The 18,155-nt window shown below is 41.9% G+C and overlaps 1 protein-coding gene and 1 long non-coding RNA gene across 17 annotated transcripts in view; one reads left to right on the forward strand and one right to left on the reverse strand.

Annotated features, from left to right (window-relative positions):
- Nucleotides 1-12,335, forward strand: part of LOC127594019 (TBC1 domain family member 22A-like) — a 130,995-nt gene extending 118,660 nt beyond the window's left edge. For 13 of the 16 annotated variants that reach the window (XM_052055857.1, XM_052055859.1, XM_052055860.1 and 10 more), the window contains 3 exons: nt 722-849; nt 5,281-5,376; nt 12,144-12,335. In XM_052055857.1, the coding sequence (XP_051911817.1) occupies nt 722-849; nt 5,281-5,376; nt 12,144-12,272 (353 nt within the window). In that variant the 3' untranslated portion in view covers nt 12,273-12,335. The remainder of the gene's footprint in view (nt 1-721; nt 850-5,280; nt 5,377-12,143) is intronic. The other 3 variants (XM_052055856.1, XM_052055854.1, XM_052055855.1) reach the window with 3 other exon arrangements.
- LOC127594023 (uncharacterized) overlaps nt 1-12,402 on the reverse strand; it is an 80,071-nt gene extending 67,669 nt beyond the window's left edge. The window contains exon 1 of the long non-coding RNA XR_007960569.1: nt 12,335-12,402. This is a non-coding gene — a long non-coding RNA (uncharacterized LOC127594023). The remainder of the gene's footprint in view (nt 1-12,334) is intronic.
- Nucleotides 12,403-18,155: the final 5,753 nt, after the last annotated feature.

The following is an 18,155-nucleotide window of genomic DNA, read 5'->3' on the forward strand; positions in this document are numbered from 1 at the left end:
ATAATTACACCGCAGTGACGTGCTCTCAGCTCATGCTTACGTGAGCTTCCCTCGACAGGTGTCATTCAAGTGATTGCTGTTTGTTTTTTTTGTCATGTTTTCCTGCCCGGAAATGGACGTTAAGTAATGTTCCGGACAATCCAAATTGTATCGAATGTGGTGCTGTGTGTATACGCGTGTGCTTGTCAGTCAAAACGATGCCATATTTCCTCCCTAACTGCCTTTTCTCACAGACTCTCTGACAGCTCTGCAATTACCGCTCTATTATGAGGCACGTGTGTGGTGGTGCGGGGGTGAGATTGGGTGTCACCGAAATGTATCATCAGCTGAATAAAGATCAATATTTGTCAGCTTTTGTTACGTAAAGACACAGATAAACAACATAGAAAAGAAACAAACCCCCCAAAGTCCATCCATCCAGGGAAGCCCAGAGTTCCCTCTCCCTAGCTACTTCGTCCAGCTCTCCCCAGGGGATCCCGAGTCGTTCCCAGGCAAGCTGGGTGACATAGTCTCTCCAGCGTGTCCTGGGTCTTCCTCGGGGTCTCCTCCCGGTGGGACATGACCGGAACACCTCACCGGGGAGGCGCTCAGGAGGCATCCGAATCAGATGCCCAAGCCACCTCATCTGGCTCCTCTCGAAACAAACCCCCCAAAGTCTTTCAATGATTTTGCTCATGTAAAAAAAAAATTCTGATCTGGTTCTTTCTTCGTCGCCACGCAGAGTCGGTCCATCATCACATGCAGCATTACGAGGTGGAGTACCTGCAGTTTGCCTTTCGCTGGATGAACAACCTTTTGATGCGGGAGCTGCCACTACGCTGCACTATTCGACTCTGGGACACCTACCAGGTGAATCACGCCGATACGGTCACTCTGTTGACAGAGGGGGGGCAAGCTCGTCATCATGTTCCAAACATGCCATCGCCCTTCCCCCCCCTCCCCCCACACACATTTATTTATTTCATCGCAGCAAGGTGGTTAACCCCCGTTTTAACATCGGCAATTACGCCGAACGTTTTGTTATTGATTCATCGCCCGCGACTTGAGTGGGCAGCGCTTGAGCCGCGCTGAAAATTTACGGCGGAGTTTGCGGCCGCCGCAGAGGTGCGACAGAGTGCAAATGTGATGTTTGATGAGACAAGGGGAGAATTGCCTGATTTATTTGCGTTACAGCCAGTAAAGTTTTGCTTTTCCTTATCATCATCAAAAATGCCTCTTTTATTTAATAGAGTCGGTCACTCGGCTTTAATTTTCACCGTAATACCATTTCTTTGAACTGGAGACCTTTTGCCATATCGGGAGGGGGAGAAAAAAAAAAAAAAGAGACTTGCCGCCCTCTGCACATTGTAAACGAACTGAAATGACAGTTGAGTGAGTTGCCCAGCTACAATGCTCTACTTGTAATCCAGCCTCGAAATATTTGATTTTACAACGCTGTTTGGATGGCGGCCCCCGTCGCACACCGAGGTGTACAGTGCGCAAACACGCACAGTACACCTGTTTTTTGGTTAGTTTTTTTTGTTTGTTTGTTTTTTGGCAGCCTCCGTCACCTGTAGTCCGACGCCAGTTGGGGAATCGGAGCGTTTCCGCTCATGAAACTTTGAGCACGACAGCGGGCGCAAAGCACAAACCAAACTGTTTTATTTTTTGGGGGGGAAACTTCGAATAGCAGAAATATCCCAAAAATGTGTGCAACTAAAACGTTGGAGTGGGGGAAGTGGGAAGAGATTAATCAAACTGCTGGGTGGCAATTTTTATTTGGCCATGTTAGCACGTGCCACCATTTATTATCATTAGCACCAATGCTAACCTCAAAAGCGGCTAATTCAGAGTAACTGTCGGAATCATTGGGACTCGGAATGTTTTTTTTTTTTTTTTAACGACGTATTTCTGCTTGAAACCCCCCCGCCCCTCCCACCTCGTGCACCATTTTTTTTTTTTGGTCTCGTTATATGCAAGACCGAGCAAAATGCAAAGCCAGGCCGTTGGACACAAAACATGTTTTTGGGTCACTCCAAATGCCCCTGATAAATAGAAAGCCTTGCCCTTTGCCTCTGAGCTTCTGCGCGCGTTCCAAGGGGAGGCTTTAACCTGAGCGTTTGTAATGTCTCCGCTGTGGTCCTCTTCCTGCGGCGTGACCATCTGTTCAACGTGCCTGCGCCAACACAAGCCAGCCTTTTGCTTTCGCTCTCAATTTCTCTCATGCTCTCTTCTTGGTTTTCGCCACCTCGCCCATGTATCATCACATCTTCCTATTTGGCCGGCTCTGCTTTTACAAATAATTCATTATTCAGCCCTTTATTAGCCTCGCGTTTGTCAACGTTAAAAAGTCACACAGACACACATGCAGGAATTATGTGGGAAAGAGTGTGGGGGGGGGTGCACGCATTCACTTCTCCTCGCCAGCAGGCGGTCGGGCGGGCAGACAGACAGAGACCAAATTATCCCTGTTGCGTGGAGCATGAAATTAGCAAGTAACACAGTGTGGCAGCATTAGCATGGCTGTTAAAGAGATACGGTGTGACACTTACAGCCGCTAAATCAAAGTTGTGTCCGAGCATGCGCTTTGTCATGCGGGGAGCTGACCGTTGTAGTACATGCACGCCCAAATAATTTTTTTTTTGCCATCCAAACGAGTGGGCTCGAAAAATTTGTGGACTATGGAGTTGAGGTGATTAGTTTGAGTCCTCATCCGCACTCGTCCCCCCCCCCCCCCAAACCCTAACCCCCCCTTCAATTTTAATAGGCACCCACCAAACCCAATATTTTAACATTCCATTCCACCAAAGTGCTTAGTTACTTAAAATTCACTGAAGCGAGCTGCCAAATCGCCCGTCCGAGTCTTTAGTGCAGACCCTGCATGATAATTTCCAACTTCAAATAGGTGTTCAGTTAAAAATCCCTTTCGCATAAATGAGAGATACCTTTCTGACGCGGCCTGTCCTGTCAGCAGAAATTCAGCTGTAATTCCGTTGTGATTTTTTTTTTTTTTTCTCGCGCCGCTCAAGCGTCAGCGTTTCTGACATTTGATGCCCTCCCTATGTAATTATTGCATCAGCGCTTGATCGTCTTACATCACTTCATCGGCGCCGTCACCTTGCCCTGCCGTCGCTCCGCGGGAATATCAACGAAGCCCCCGTGTCATGCCGATTGATTTTGCCAGCGGTTGTGAATCCCGCGAGAGCCGACGCAGCATTTTGAAGGCGGCGTGACATTGCGATATTCCCGCTCGCGTCTGTGTTTACCTTGTTTTGCGAGCCGCGCGCACCCCCTTCCCCCGTCACCCTCGCCCGCTTCCCCGCCGCTTTGATCAGCCAGTCGAGCGCGTCGCAGCCAATATGGCCGCCGCCGGATGCGAGGCATCGCAGCGGAGGCGGAGACGCGCCCATTTCACCGAGTCACCTTGACGAGCGAGGCAAACTTTATTTCGTAGCTCATAATGGCAGGAACGTCATTGAAATGAAGAGGCGGCGACGGTGGGATAGGACGGTCGCGAGGGATAGTTTGTCAGGGAGAGAAATTGATGTGGAACGAGACAGAGTGATGGATGATCCAAATGCGGCTAACATTTATTACTGTCAACATTAATCTGTTGGGATGGTGGGGCCTGATGTTTGTGCCTCCGCATGTATTTTGAACAATACACTTTTTGGCCAGAGTTGTTGGCGTGAAGCCCAGTTGATTTTCTTAAAATACCGTAGCGCTTAAAACGTGCACGCTTGCCCGAGCTTTGCACTGAACATGTGATGATGGGCTGGACAATTGAGCAAATTCAAATTTAAAATATTTTTAAAATTTTTTAAAAGCAGGTTTGTCTGTTTTTTTTTTTCCCACCGCCAATTTTAGTTGAGTATTTATTAGTTTTAGTATTAGTTTTATTTTTTTAAATAGAGTATTTGTCTGGTGCAAAATTTAAAAATAAGAAAAAAAAATGTTTCATTTTAGTTTAGGTTGCTTTATAAATTGTAAGAAGTCGTTTCGTAGAGTATTTGTTTGGTGCAAGATTAAAAATAAGAAAAAAAATTGTTTCGTTTTAGTTGAGGTCGCTTTATAAATTGTAAGACGTCGTTTCGTAGAGTATTTGTCTGGTGCAAAATTAAAAATAAGAAAAAAATTGTTTCGTTTTAGTTTAGGTTGCTTTATAAATTGTAAGAAGTCGTTTCGTAGAGTATTTGTCTAGTGCAAGATTAAAAATAAGAAAAAAAAATGTTTCGTTTTAGTTGAGGTTGCTTTATAAATTGTAAGAAGTCGTTTCGTGTTTTGACCATTCTCCAAAATACAATATGCTCTTACAAATTTTACTTACACTGCACAGCTACGGCAGCGGATAAAATAAAAACGCGTTGCTTACGGAGACCACTAGGGTGTTTCAAAGACAAATTTGGATTAGCGATTGGTGCGTTGCCAAATACTGGCCGAGCAAGCAAAGCTTTAAGATGTTATTGCGGGGGAGCGAGCGAGATAAGAGTGGATTTCAGTTTTTTATAGTGCCTCAAAGTTTACCGGTGCCCTCAACCATGAACTCGAAACCCCACGCTCGGCAGAAGAAAAAGGAAATTAAAACGACAAATCTTTTGGCTACGGATAAACACGGCGCCGCCTGCGTGTCACTCATCTACTCGCTCATCTGTGTTTGTGTTTGGCGGCTCCTGTTGTTTGCACGCCGGCTGCCAGGTTAGACCGACTGCGGCGGCGTGTACGAGTCGCGTCGCGCCACGCTCGGCTGCTCGCAGACTTCCTCTGTCGGGCAAAAAAAAAAGGCAAGAAAAGACCTGTGGATTATTTTTTCTTTTTCAACAACATCCGTGTAGTTGGACGCGCGCATGTGCGCAATGGCACACGGGGGTGCAGAATTATGGGGGAGAGCGTGCCAGAATTTGCTCCACACATCTCACCATTCATACGTTGAATATGGCGAGCCCTTCTTAAAGGGGCCGCGCGCTTCTAAGTGACTCGCATTCAAAGAGCCGAGTAATTATCCTCCATGTGATAGGGCTCGGGAGGAAAATGAATAAGAACAAGGAACATCTCATCCTTTGTCTCCCCGCGACTCTAATTCCCGACTGCTTATATTAAAAAAAAAAAAAAAAAAAAAAAAAGCGGGCTGCCAAACATAATGAGGGATTGAAATAAGAAGGCGTGCAAAGAAAAAGGGGATTGTCTCGCTTGCTTGTTCTGCATGTGCACATTTCTGGATTCTGGCAGGAAACGTCCTGAACATTTTTTACTTCCTCTATCGTTCCATTAACGGCAGCTTTTTTCATTGTGATCCCTCTATAGGCCGAACCGGAGGGTTTCTCCCATTTCCATCTCTACGTCTGCGCGGCCTTCCTGGTGAGATGGAGAAAAGAGATTCTAGAGGAGCGAGACTTTCAGGTAAGAAGGAAGGAGGGAGGGGGGGGGCACGCGCGTTGGGCTGCTGGCACAGAGCTCACTCGGCGCGAGAAATCTACCAGGCGGTAATTGCGGAGTTGTTCACGCTCCGCATCCCTCCCTACGACTTCCATGGTCATTAAGTGGAAGGTTCGGAAGTCAGGAGTGCATTAGCGGGTGGCTCTAGACAGCTGCCAGAAGGTGACTTTGTTGGCCTGCTCACCAGGGAAGCAGGACTCCTTAACCGCACCGGCGCAGTACGACACCCCCTTAGCGACGCGCGCGTGCTCTTTTATCTCCGGGACGCCGATTTCGCCAATTTGGCCCTGAAAAGTCAATTTAATGAAGTTGATATCGCCTGGTATGTTTCGATTGCGCGAGGGCACCGGGATTTATTTCATCATGATTAATTCAATATGGAAGTCCGCCGCCACACGTTAAGCGTGTCCCGCGGCGGTCATGGCGACACGCTTGGCCCCCCCCCACGGGCCACGTATCCGTCTTCATGGACATGAGAGGGGAAAATAAGAGCGATGCTCACGCTGTGTCGAGGATCAAGGCTACGAATAGGAAAATGGGAATGGAGATTTTTTTTTTTTTTTTTTATTATAGTGCAAATGTGCGATATAATGGGCACAATATGGCAGGCAAACACCGGCAGGCTTCGTTTTAAAAGCGCCGCTTTTCGTTCCTTTCCGCTTCATGATGAACTCGGGGGTCAGCAAAGGCTTTTAAATAACATCTTGCGACCATGTGAACAATGCAAGCGTCTATACGTGCTCTCCCCCCCCCCCCCCCCGACAGCACTCAAGTTATCGACGCAAGTAAACTGCATGCGTCCAGTCCTATTCGAAACAAATTTTCCATCCTCTTTTAGTTGCTCCTCAAATTTTAGCTAGCAAAAAAATACCCCCATGCACGACCCCCACCCTGACCTTTTCCGCTAAACACATTGAGCCAAATGTCCTCGTCCTCTTGCCCATTTGTTACCATCTTCATGTCTGCTGTCTGCACTTATTGGCGCAGCGGTCCGATTGACACCTGGTGGCCCGCTTTATCCATCGCTTGACCAATACGCAGGAAATACGGAGCAATCTCCCGCCTGAAATTGATCTGCCCAAAAGAACACTTGGTTTTAAGTATTTTGGGCGCGGATTAATGTCAGCGGGGGAGCCGAAAAGTTAACGTTCCCTCTCTTCCCGAGCTTTAGTGGTTTAATTCTCCGAGATTTCTGCCCCTGATCCCACCGAGTGTGAGAGTTCAGACGTGGGCCTGGCAGCTTCTTAAGGGCCTGCTGAGCAACTTCTTATCCACTCGCACAGCCCACTTGTGTCACATCTGCTTTTCGTTCTCCTTTTCCCACTCGCGCGCTCGGCGGTTACTAATTTCGGCCCGTTAACGAGAGAGGTTTTCCGAAGCGCTGTCTTTTGCAACAGGAGGCGGGCACGATAAATAAATCGATTCACGCGGACTTTTACACGCGGTGCCGTTGAGTGCGTCTTAAAGCAGGCATCTAGTTGTAATCGAATTATACAGCCCGTTTAAAACAACCCCGCTGCCGTTCTCGGCAGGGAGTTTAAAAACAACAAAGAATAATAAATACGATACAGGCGTACCTATAAAACAAAAAGACGCGCCGTGACAACAAAAGCCAATGTTTGAAAGGGAGAGAGCTCCAAATGAATTTCCCTACCTGTCAAAAAAGGGGAGCAGCTAATTCAATGTTTTGCCTAAGTAGGCCGTCGCGCAAAAGAAAATAGAAAGTAAAATAAATTCTAATCTGGCTCAGACCTCGCCGGTGTTGCGCCTCGGTGGGCCATCGTCGAAATTTAAAAAACAAGTTAAATGCAGAGAATGAGCGAGTCCAAGCTAATACAACAAGTGAATTTGAAGCATATCATTTTTTCTGATTTCTTCGTTTGTAAATACAGTACACAACAAAGGAATAAATAACAAACACTCAGTCTCCTCCATTTTACTGACATCTGATCGTTCAATTGGAGCTACGCTCAAGGAAATGTGATTTTCTAGCTTGATTTTCTGTGTTGATGCCTAATATTCATAGTTTCATTGAAGTGTAATCGTTTATTTACATTTTTCGGAGGCGGTCATAAACGCCTCTCGAGTCGAATGGAATGAACATAGCTCCATCTAGTGGATGCATTTTAGATTGCGTTTTATAATCCAGTGCGTCCAATATATGAAAAAAAAAAAGACAAATTTTAGTGCGGAAAATACGGCAATTTGTTTTCATTTTTTAATCCGGAGTCCTAAATTTTTCCTCCAAATCCCAGCATTTACTTTTGGAATAGCATTTTTAGGGGGTTGGGGTTGGGGGGCCCATTTGCAGCACTGTCGTCCTTCACTTTGCATAAAGCACTTAAAGTGTACGCTAATTGTTTCCGATGAAAAATGTAGAGCAGCGTGTGACGTTCCAAAGAGTGAATGATTGATTCACTTTAACGCTTTTAATTAACCGACGGGAAGAAAATAATTTAAAATGATAATTTGCCAGCGGTTATCTGGCTTTGTGCGGCGTCCGTGTTTGGTGGGACCGGCTAAGCCGCTAGATGAGAAGCGGGAGGGCGGAGGTGGTTACTCCCCCAGCAATCCCGCCTCTGGCGTTCCGCATCGCCGAGCACCCCCCGGCTCCCCGACGACCTGGGCCGCATGTCCGCTAGCGCGTGCGCTCGTCAGAACCTTTTTCCTCCTGTCACCGAACGTAAGCGCACTCAGAAGGAGGAAAAAAAATGTATGTGTACATATTGTAGCATTTTATTTCCACTTGTTAGTTTCCATTTAGAGTACACGGAGGAGATGCTGACCAGATCTCAACGCAAGAAGAAAAAAAAAAAAGCTTTGAAACGACTTTGAGAAAGTAAACATTGCACTCGTTGAGCTTTCCACCATGATTTGGCCCCAAAGTGGAAACGATGATCCAAGTGGTCCAAGTTTTAGGGCTTGTTTGACCGACACGGAGCTGTCTAAAAAAAAACCCGGCAAAACTATCATCTGTAATTTTGAGGTCGCTCAAGAACATTTGGCCCGTTTGTGTCGTTCCTTCGATGATACGGCAGCCATGTGAATACGCTGGCCGGCATTCTGGGACTTCATGGAGTCTCCACTCGTCGCCTGGCAACTGCTCTTTCGTGTTTTGTCCCCAACCCTCCTCCCCCTCACCCCCTTCTGTAGATGGAGCCAACAAGATGCAAAGAACAGGTTTTAATTAGCCTGCTTCTTGAGACTTGCTGGGTGGCATTTATTCGCGTCGAACGGATAACAGTCGTAGCAGTTCGTTTTTATATAGATGTACGTCGTGACGTATAAATCCAATACCGAGCTGCTCTCTACTAAGCACCTTACTTTAACCGTTATCTCCCGGAAACTATTTGAGGGAAATATTATTTTTGCTGTCAAAACAAATCGACAATTAAATGGCAAGCTATATCTTCCGAACGAGCCCTGAATTGCCTCATTAGCTATTGGAATGACACCTCCACTCGGGCTTTTATCCGCCTGCCTTTTCGTGACTTGGCCCAGCCATTTTCACATCTGCACCCCCCCCCCCCCCCTCCTCCTCGCTCCCGCCCCGCATGCCACACGCCCGACTCCTCTTTTAGCGCCCACTGTTTTGCCGGAGGGCCCATTTAGTGTAATTATACGAGCTACAGAAAGCTAATGGCCCTGACAGAGCAGCGCCTATGCCCATTACACCTCAGGATGCCACAAAACACCATTACCACCGCCGGCTACCTGGAGCGTGTGCATGCAGGTGACAATCACGGTGTGTGTGTGTGTGTGTGTGTTGGGGGGGTCTTCATGTAGATGTGCTAGGAAGGAGGTCAGAGGTGAAATGATGCATGTCAGAGAACACAGAGCACTTCTTACGGCGGTTGGTCACAAGTGCATGTCTTTCAAATGTGTGCGCGTGGGTTATTTTTTTATTCTTCCCCCTCCTTTTCGCACAACTCATCGCGACACCACCAAAATGGCCCTTTTGGCTTGATTGGTTTATTTGATGCGGCTTCTTATCAAGTAGCCTTGGCGGAGGTCTGCGCCGCGTCTCGGCACTCCTTTTGGACTGTATTTTTCATCCCCTTAAAGTAAAATAAACGCCTTACTTTTTGCCCCTCTTTGGGTTCCGTGGATAATCAGTCAAGATAATCCTTTAGAGATATGCAATTAACGGCCTTTGCTGACCCGATCATTCGCGTGCGTTTAGAGCCAGAACGTGAATGCAAAAAACGACATAGTATAGTAAGGCGATTTTAAGCCAAAAAAACCCGACATAGTATAGTAAGGCGTTTTTGAGCCGAAAAAAGCGACACAGTGTAAGGTGTTTTTGAGACGAAAAAAACTACATAGTATAGTAAGGCGTTTTTATGCTGAAAAAAACGACATTGTATAGTAAGGCGTTTTTGAGCCGAAAAAAACTATAGTATAGTAAGGCGCTTTTGAGACAAAAAAACGACATAGTATAGTAAGGCATTTTTATGCTGAAAAAAACGACATAGTATAGTAAGCCGTTTTTGAGCCAAAAAAAACTACATAGTATAGTAAGGCGTTTTTGAGATGAAAAAACGACATAGTATAGTAAGGCGATTTTAAGCCGAAAAAAACGACATAGTATAGTAAGGTGTTTTTGAGCCGAAAAAAAACGACATAGTATATAGTAAGGTGTTTTTAAGCCGAAAAAAGCGACATAGTATAGTAAGGTGTTTTTGAGACGAAAAAAACTACATAGTATAGTAAGGCGTTTTTATGCTGAAAAAAACGACATTGTATAGTAAGGCGTTTTTGAGCCGAAAAAAACTATAGTATAGTAAGGCGCTTTTGAGACAAAAAAACGACATAGTATAGTAAGGCATTTTTATGCTGAAAAAAACGACATAGTATAGTAAGCCGTTTTTGAGCCAAAAAAAACTACATAGTATAGTAAGGCGTTTTTGAGATGAAAAAATGACATAGTATAGTAAGGCGATTTTAAGCCGAAAAAAACGACATAGTATAGTAAGGTGTTTTTGAGACGAAAAAAACTACATAGTATATATAGTAAGGCGTTTTTATGATGAAAAAAACGACATAGTATAGTAAGGCGTTTTTGAGCCGAAAAAAACGACATAATATAATAAGGTGTTTTTGTCTCTTTTGAGACAAAAAAAAACGACATAGTATAGTAAGGCATTTTTATGCTGAAAAAAACGACATAGTATAGTAAGGCGTTTTTGAGCCGAAAAAAAAACTACATAGTATAGTAAGGCGTTTTTGAGATGAAAAAACGACATAGTATAGTAAGGCGTTTTTGCGCGAAAAAAACGACAGTATAGTAAGGCGATTTTAAGCCAAAAAAACCCCGACATAATATAGTAAGGCGTTTTTAAGCCGAAAAAAGCGACATAGTATAGTAAGGTGTTTTTGAGACGAAAAAAACTACATAGTATAGTAAGGCGTTTTTATGCTGAAAAAAACGACATAGTATACTAAGACGTTTTTGAGATGAACAAAACGAAAACGCACAAAACGAAAAAAACTACATAGTATAGTAAGGCGTTTTTGAGACAAATAAAACTACATAGTATAGTAAGGCGTTTTTGAGCTGAAAAAAACGACATAGTATAGAAAGGCATTTTTAGCGCGAAAAAAGCGACATAGTATAGTAAGGCGTTTTTGAGCCGAAAAAAACGACATAGTATAGTAAGACGTTTTTGAGATGAACAAAACGAAAACGAACAAAACGAAAAAAACTACATAGTATAGTAAGGCGTTTTTGAGACGAATAAAACTACATAGTATAGTAAGGCGTTTTTGAGCTGAAAAAAACGACATAGTATAGTAAGGCATTTTTGGCGCGAAAAAAGCGACATAGTATAGTAAGGCGTTTTTGAGCCGAAAAAAATACATAGTATAGTAAGACGTTTTTATGCTGAAAAAAACGACATAGTATAGTAAGGCGTTTTTGAGCCGAAAAAAACTATAGTATAGTAAGGCGCTTTTGAGACAAAAAAAACCGACATAGTATAGTAAGGCATTTTTATGCTGAAAAAAACGACATAGTATAGTAAGGCGTTTTTGAGCCAAAAAAACTACATAGTATAGTAAGGCGTTTTTGAGATGAAAAAAACGACATAGTATAGTAAGGCGTTTTTGCACGAAAAAAACGACATAGTATAGTAAGGCGATTTCTAGCCGTAAAAAAACGACATAGTATAGTAAGGTGTTTTTGAGCCGAAAAAAACGACATAGTATATAGTTAGGCGTTTTTAAGCCGAAAAAAGCGACAAAGTATAGTAAGGTGTTTTTGAGACGAAAAAAACTACATAGTATAGTAAGGCGTTTTTATGCTGAAAAAAACGACATAGTATAGTAAGGCGTTTTTGAGCCGAAAATAACTACGTAGTATAGTAAGACGTTTTTGAGATGAACAAAACGAAAACGAACAAAACGAAAAAAACTACATAGTATAGTAAGGCGTTTTTGAGACGAATAAAACTACATAGTATAGTAAGGCGTTTTTGAGCTGAAAAAAAACGACATAGTATAGTAAGGCATTTTTGGCGCGAAAAAAACGACATAGTATAGTAAGGCTTTTTTGGCCAGAAAAAACGACATAGTATAGTAAGGCGTTTTTGGCGCGAAAAAAACGACATAGTATAGTAAGGCGTTTTTGAGCCGAATAAAACGACATAGTATAGTATGGTGTTTTTGAGACGAAAAAACGACATAGTTCACATGGTCATCCTCATACAAATGTGCTTTTTCTCCCTCCCAAGGGCCTGATGATTCTACTGCAGAACCTTCCCACCATGCACTGGGGCAACGAAGAAGTCAGTGTCCTGCTGGCCGAGGCCTACCGGTTGAAGTTTGCTTTCGCCGATGCCCCCAATCACTACAAGAGATGATGATGAAGCTGCCGTCAACCCCCTCGTCCTCGACCCTGATGATTCTTCACTGGAAGGACCACCTTACCCTCACGGACAAGTTTGCTTTCACCAACGCCCCCAACCACAACAAGAGACGATGACGTCGGCCTTCTCATCCTCCTCGGTGATGATTCTTCAGGGGAAAGACGACGTCGCCCGAAAGGACAAGTTTGATTTCAGCAACGCCCCCCCAACCACTTCAAGAGACGATGTCGGCCTCCTTATCCTCCATTGGAAGGACCACGTTTCCCGAAAGGAGATTTGACAAAATGCGTGGATGCAGCACTGAACACGTGGCCGTGGACATTTGCATTGTACTCATGGTGAGACAGACTCGAGAGAACTTTTGGTGTTTGTTGACCTTTATTTTGTAAAGTAAACAACAACAAATAACGCAGTTTATAGAGACACACAGCATTAGTTGTGGGTGTCCGCAAACACACTCGCACACACATATACTGTATATATATATACATACATAAAAAAATAATTTTATACACACACTCACATGGGATTTAGTTGTGTGTGTACATATATATCTAGGAAGCTTCCTAACTTCTTGTTAGGCCGAGTGACGGTCATGCAGGCAGCCAATTATGGAGGAGTGCTCACTTGAGGACTCCAGTCAGTCACTTCATGGGAAATTAAAAATACATTAGTAGCAACAATGGTCGCAGACACTTATCCATCTGTGCTGTTGGCTTCTTGCTCTTCCTCGTCTCAGGGAGCGTAACATCATTACACAGCAGAACATCACATTAGCCGTTTTTGAGCCGAATAAAACGACATAGTATAGTAAGGTGTTTTTGAGCCGAATAAAACGACATAGTATAGTAAGGTGTTTTTGAGCCGAAAAAAACGACATAGTATAGTAAGGCGTTTTTATGCTAAAAAAACCGACATAGTATAGTAAGGCGTTTTTGGTACGAAAAAAACGACATAGTATAGTAAGGCGTTTTTGGCCAGAAAAAACGACATAGTATAGTAAGGCGTTTTTGGCCAGAAAAAACGACATAGTATAGTGAGGCGTTTTTGAGCCGAAAAAAACGACATAGTATAGTAAGGCGTTTTTATGCTGAAAAAAACGACATAGTATAGTAAGGCGTTTTTAAGCTGAAAAAAAAAACGACAGTAAGGCGTTTTTGGCGCGAAAAAAACGACATAGTATAGTAAGGCGTTTTTTTGCTGAAAAAAACCGACATAGTATAGTAAGGCGTTTTTATGGTGAAAAAAAAGACATAGTATAGTAAGGCGTTTTTATGCAGAAAAAAACAACATAGTATAGTAAGGCGTTTTTTTGCTGAAAAAAACCGACATAGTATAATAAGGCGTTTTTATGCTGAAAAAAACGGCATAGTATAGTAAGGCGTTTTTGGTGCGAAAAAAACGACATAGTATAGTAAGGCGTTTTTATGCAGAAAAAAACGCCTTACTATAGTAAGGCATTTTTGGCGCGAAAAAACCCCGACATAGTATAGTAAGGCGTTTTTGAGCCGAAAAAAAAGCCTTACTATAGTAAGGCGTTTTTATGCTGAAAAAAACGACATAGTATAGTAAGGTGTTTTTGAGCCGTAAAAAACGACATAGTATAGTAAGGCGTTTTTGAGCCGGAAAAAATGACATAGTATAGTAAGGCGTTTTAGAGCCGAAAAAAACGACATACTATAGTAAAGCGTTTTATGCTGAAAAAAACGACATAGTATAGTAAGGCGTTTTTGAGCCGAAAAAAAGCCTTACTATAGTAAGGCGTTTTTATGCTGAAAAAAACGACATAGTATAGTAAGGCGTTTTTGAGCCGAAAAAAAGCCTTACTATAGTAAGGCGTTTTTATGCTGAAAAAAACGACATAGTATAGTAAGGCGTTTTTGAGCCGAAAAAAACGACATAGTATAGTAAGGCGTTTTTGAGCCGGAAAAAATGACATAGTATAGTAAGGCGTTTTTGGCGTGAAAAAAACGACATAGTATAGTAAGGCGTTTTTGGCGCGAAAAAAACGACATAGTATAGTAAGGCGTTTTTGGCCAGAAAAAACGACATAGTATAGTAAGGCGTTTTTATGCTGAAAAAAACGACATAGTATAGTTAGGTGTTTTTGGCGCGAAAAAAACGACATAGTATAGTAAGGCTTTTTTGGCCAGAAAAAACGACATAGTATAGTAAGGCGTTTTTAGCCGAAAAAAACGACATACTATAGTAAGGCGTTTTATGCTGAAAAAAAACGACATAGTATAGTAAGGCGTTTTTGAACCGAAAAAAAAGCCTTACTATAGTAAGGCGTTTTTGAGCCGTAAAAAACGACATAGTATAGTAAGGCGTTTTTGAGCCGGAAAAAATGACATAGTATAGTAAGGCGTTTTTGGCGTGAAAAAAACGACATAGTATAGTAAGGCGTTTTTGGCGCGAAAAAAACGACATAGTATAGTAAGGCGTTTTTGGCCAGAAAAAACAACATAGTATAGTAAGGCGTTTTTATGCTGAAAAAAACACCTTACTATAGTAAGGCGTTTTTATGCTGAAAAAAACGACATAGTATAGTAAGGCGTTTTTGAGCCGTAAAAAACGACATAGTATAGTAAGGCGTTTTTGCCGTGAAAAAAACGACATAGTATAGTAAGGCGTTTTTGGCGCGAAAAAAACGACATAGTATAGTAAGGCGTTTTTGGCCAGAAAAAACGACATAGTATAGTAAGGCGTTTTTATGCTGAAAAAAACACCTTACTATAGTAAGGCGTTTTTATGCTGAAAAAAAAGACAGTACAGTAAGGCGTTTTTGAGCCGTAAAAAACGACATAGTATAGTAAGGCGTTTTTGAGCCGGAAAAAATGACATAGTATAGTAAGGCGTTTTTGGCGTGAAAAAAAAACGACATAGTATAGTAAGGCGTTTTTGGCGCGAAAAAAACGACATAGTATAGTAAGGCGTTTTTGAGCCGAAAAAACGCCTTACTATAGTAAGGCGTTTTTGAGCCGTAAAAAACACCTTACTATAGTAAGGCGTTTTTATGCTGAAAAAAACGACATAGTATAGTTAGGTGTTTTTGGCGCGAAAAAAACGACATAGTATAGTAAGGCTTTTTTGGCCAGAAAAAACGACAGAGTATAGTAAGGCGTTTTTGAGCCGAAAAAACGCCTTACTATAGTAAGGCGTTTTTATGCTGAAAAAAACACCTTACTATAGTAAGGCGTTTTTATGCTGAAAAAAACGACATAGTATAGTAAGGTGTTTTTGGCGCGAAAAAAACGACATAGTATAGTAAGGCATTTTTGGCGCGAAAAAACCCCGACATAGTATAGTAAGGCGTTTTTGAGCCGAAAAAAAAGCCTTACTATAGTAAGGCGTTTTTATGCTGAAAAAAACGACATAGTATAGTAAGGTGTTTTTGAGCCGTAAAAAACGACATAGTATAGTAAGGCGTTTTTGAGCCGGAAAAAATGACATAGTATAGTAAGGCGTTTTAGAGCCGAAAAAAACGACATACTATAGTAAAGCGTTTTATGCTGAAAAAAACGACATAGTATAGTAAGGCGTTTTTGAGCCGAAAAAAAGCCTTACTATAGTAAGGCGTTTTTATGCTGAAAAAAACGACATAGTATAGTAAGGCGTTTTTGAGCCGAAAAAAAGCCTTACTATAGTAAGGCGTTTTTATGCTGAAAAAAAACGACATAGTATAGTAAGGCGTTTTTGAGCCGAAAAAAACGACATAGTATAGTAAGGCGTTTTTGAGCCGGAAAAAATGACATAGTATAGTAAGGCGTTTTTGGCGTGAAAAAAACGACATAGTATAGTAAGGCGTTTTTGGCGCGAAAAAAACGACATAGTATAGTAAGGCGTTTTTGGCCAGAAAAAACGACATAGTATAGTAAGGCGTTTTTATGCTGAAAAAAACGACATAGTATAGTTAGGTGTTTTTGGCGCGAAAAAAACGACATAGTATAGTAAGGCTTTTTTGGCCAGAAAAAACGACATAGTATAGTAAGGCGTTTTTAGCCGAAAAAAACGACATACTATAGTAAGGCGTTTTATGCTGAAAAAAAACGACATAGTATAGTAAGGCGTTTTTGAACCGAAAAAAAAGCCTTACTATAGTAAGGCGTTTTTGAGCCGTAAAAAACGACATAGTATAGTAAGGCGTTTTTGAGCCGGAAAAAATGACATAGTATAGTAAGGCGTTTTTGGCGTGAAAAAAACGACATAGTATAGTAAGGCGTTTTTGGCGCGAAAAAAACGACATAGTATAGTAAGGCGTTTTTGGCCAGAAAAAACAACATAGTATAGTAAGGCGTTTTTATGCTGAAAAAAACACCTTACTATAGTAAGGCGTTTTTATGCTGAAAAAAACGACATAGTATAGTAAGGCGTTTTTGAGCCGTAAAAAACGACATAGTATAGTAAGGCGTTTTTGCCGTGAAAAAAACGACATAGTATAGTAAGGCGTTTTTGGCGCGAAAAAAACGACATAGTATAGTAAGGCGTTTTTGGCCAGAAAAAACGACATAGTATAGTAAGGCGTTTTTATGCTGAAAAAAACACCTTACTATAGTAAGGCGTTTTTATGCTGAAAAAAAAGACAGTACAGTAAGGCGTTTTTGAGCCGTAAAAAACGACATAGTATAGTAAGGCGTTTTTGAGCCGGAAAAAATGACATAGTATAGTAAGGCGTTTTTGGCGTGAAAAAAAAACGACATAGTATAGTAAGGCGTTTTTGGCGCGAAAAAAATGACATAGTATAGTAAGGCGTTTTTGAGCCGAAAAAACGCCTTACTATAGTAAGGCGTTTTTGAGCCGTAAAAAACACCTTACTATAGTAAGGCGTTTTTATGCTGAAAAAAACGACATAGTATAGTTAGGTGTTTTTGGCGCGAAAAAAACGACATAGTATAGTAAGGCTTTTTTGGCCAGAAAAAACGACAGAGTATAGTAAGGCGTTTTTGAGCCGAAAAAACGCCTTACTATAGTAAGGCGTTTTTATGCTGAAAAAAACACCTTACTATAGTAAGGCGTTTTTATGCTGAAAAAAACGACATAGTATAGTAAGGTGTTTTTGGCGCGAAAAAAACGACATAGTATAGTAAGGCATTTTTGGCGCGAAAAAAACGTCATAGTATAGTAAGGCTTTTTTGGCCAGAAAAAACGACATAGTATAGTAAGGCGTTTTTAGCCGAAAAAAACGACATACTATAGTAAGGCGTTTTATGCTGAAAAAAAACGACATAGTATAGTAAGGCGTTTTTGAGCCGAAAAAAAAGCCTTACTATAGTAAGGCGTTTTTGAGCCGTAAAAAACGACATAGTATAGTAAGGCGTTTTTGAGCCGGAAAAAATGACATAGGCGTTTTTGGCGTGAAAAAAACGACATAGTATAGTAAGGCGTTTTTGGCGCGAAAAAAACGACATAGTATAGTAAGGCGTTTTTGGCCAGAAAAAACAACATAGTATAGTAAGGCGTTTTTATGCTGAAAAAAACACCTTACTATAGTAAGGCGTTTTTATGCTGAAAAAAACGACATAGTATAGTAAGGCGTTTTTGAGCCGTAAAAAACGACATAGTATAGTAAGGCGTTTTTGAGCCGGAAAAAATGACATAGTATAGTAAGGCGTTTTTGGCGTGAAAAAAAACGACATAGTATAGTAAGGCGTTTTTGGCGCGAAAAAAACGACATAGTATAGTAAGGCGTTTTTGAGCCGAAAAAAAAGCCTTACTATAGTAAGGCGTTTTTGAGCCGTAAAAAACACCTTACTATAGTAAGGCGTTTTTATGCTGAAAAAAACGACATAGTATAGTTAGGTGTTTTTGGCGCGAAAAAAACGACATAGTATAGTAAGGCTTTTTTGGCCAGAAAAAACGACATAGTATAGTAAGGCG

Source organism: Hippocampus zosterae, chromosome 21 (genome assembly GCF_025434085.1).
Source record: "Hippocampus zosterae strain Florida chromosome 21, ASM2543408v3, whole genome shotgun sequence".
Lineage (NCBI taxonomy): Eukaryota > Metazoa > Chordata > Actinopteri > Syngnathiformes > Syngnathidae > Hippocampus > Hippocampus zosterae.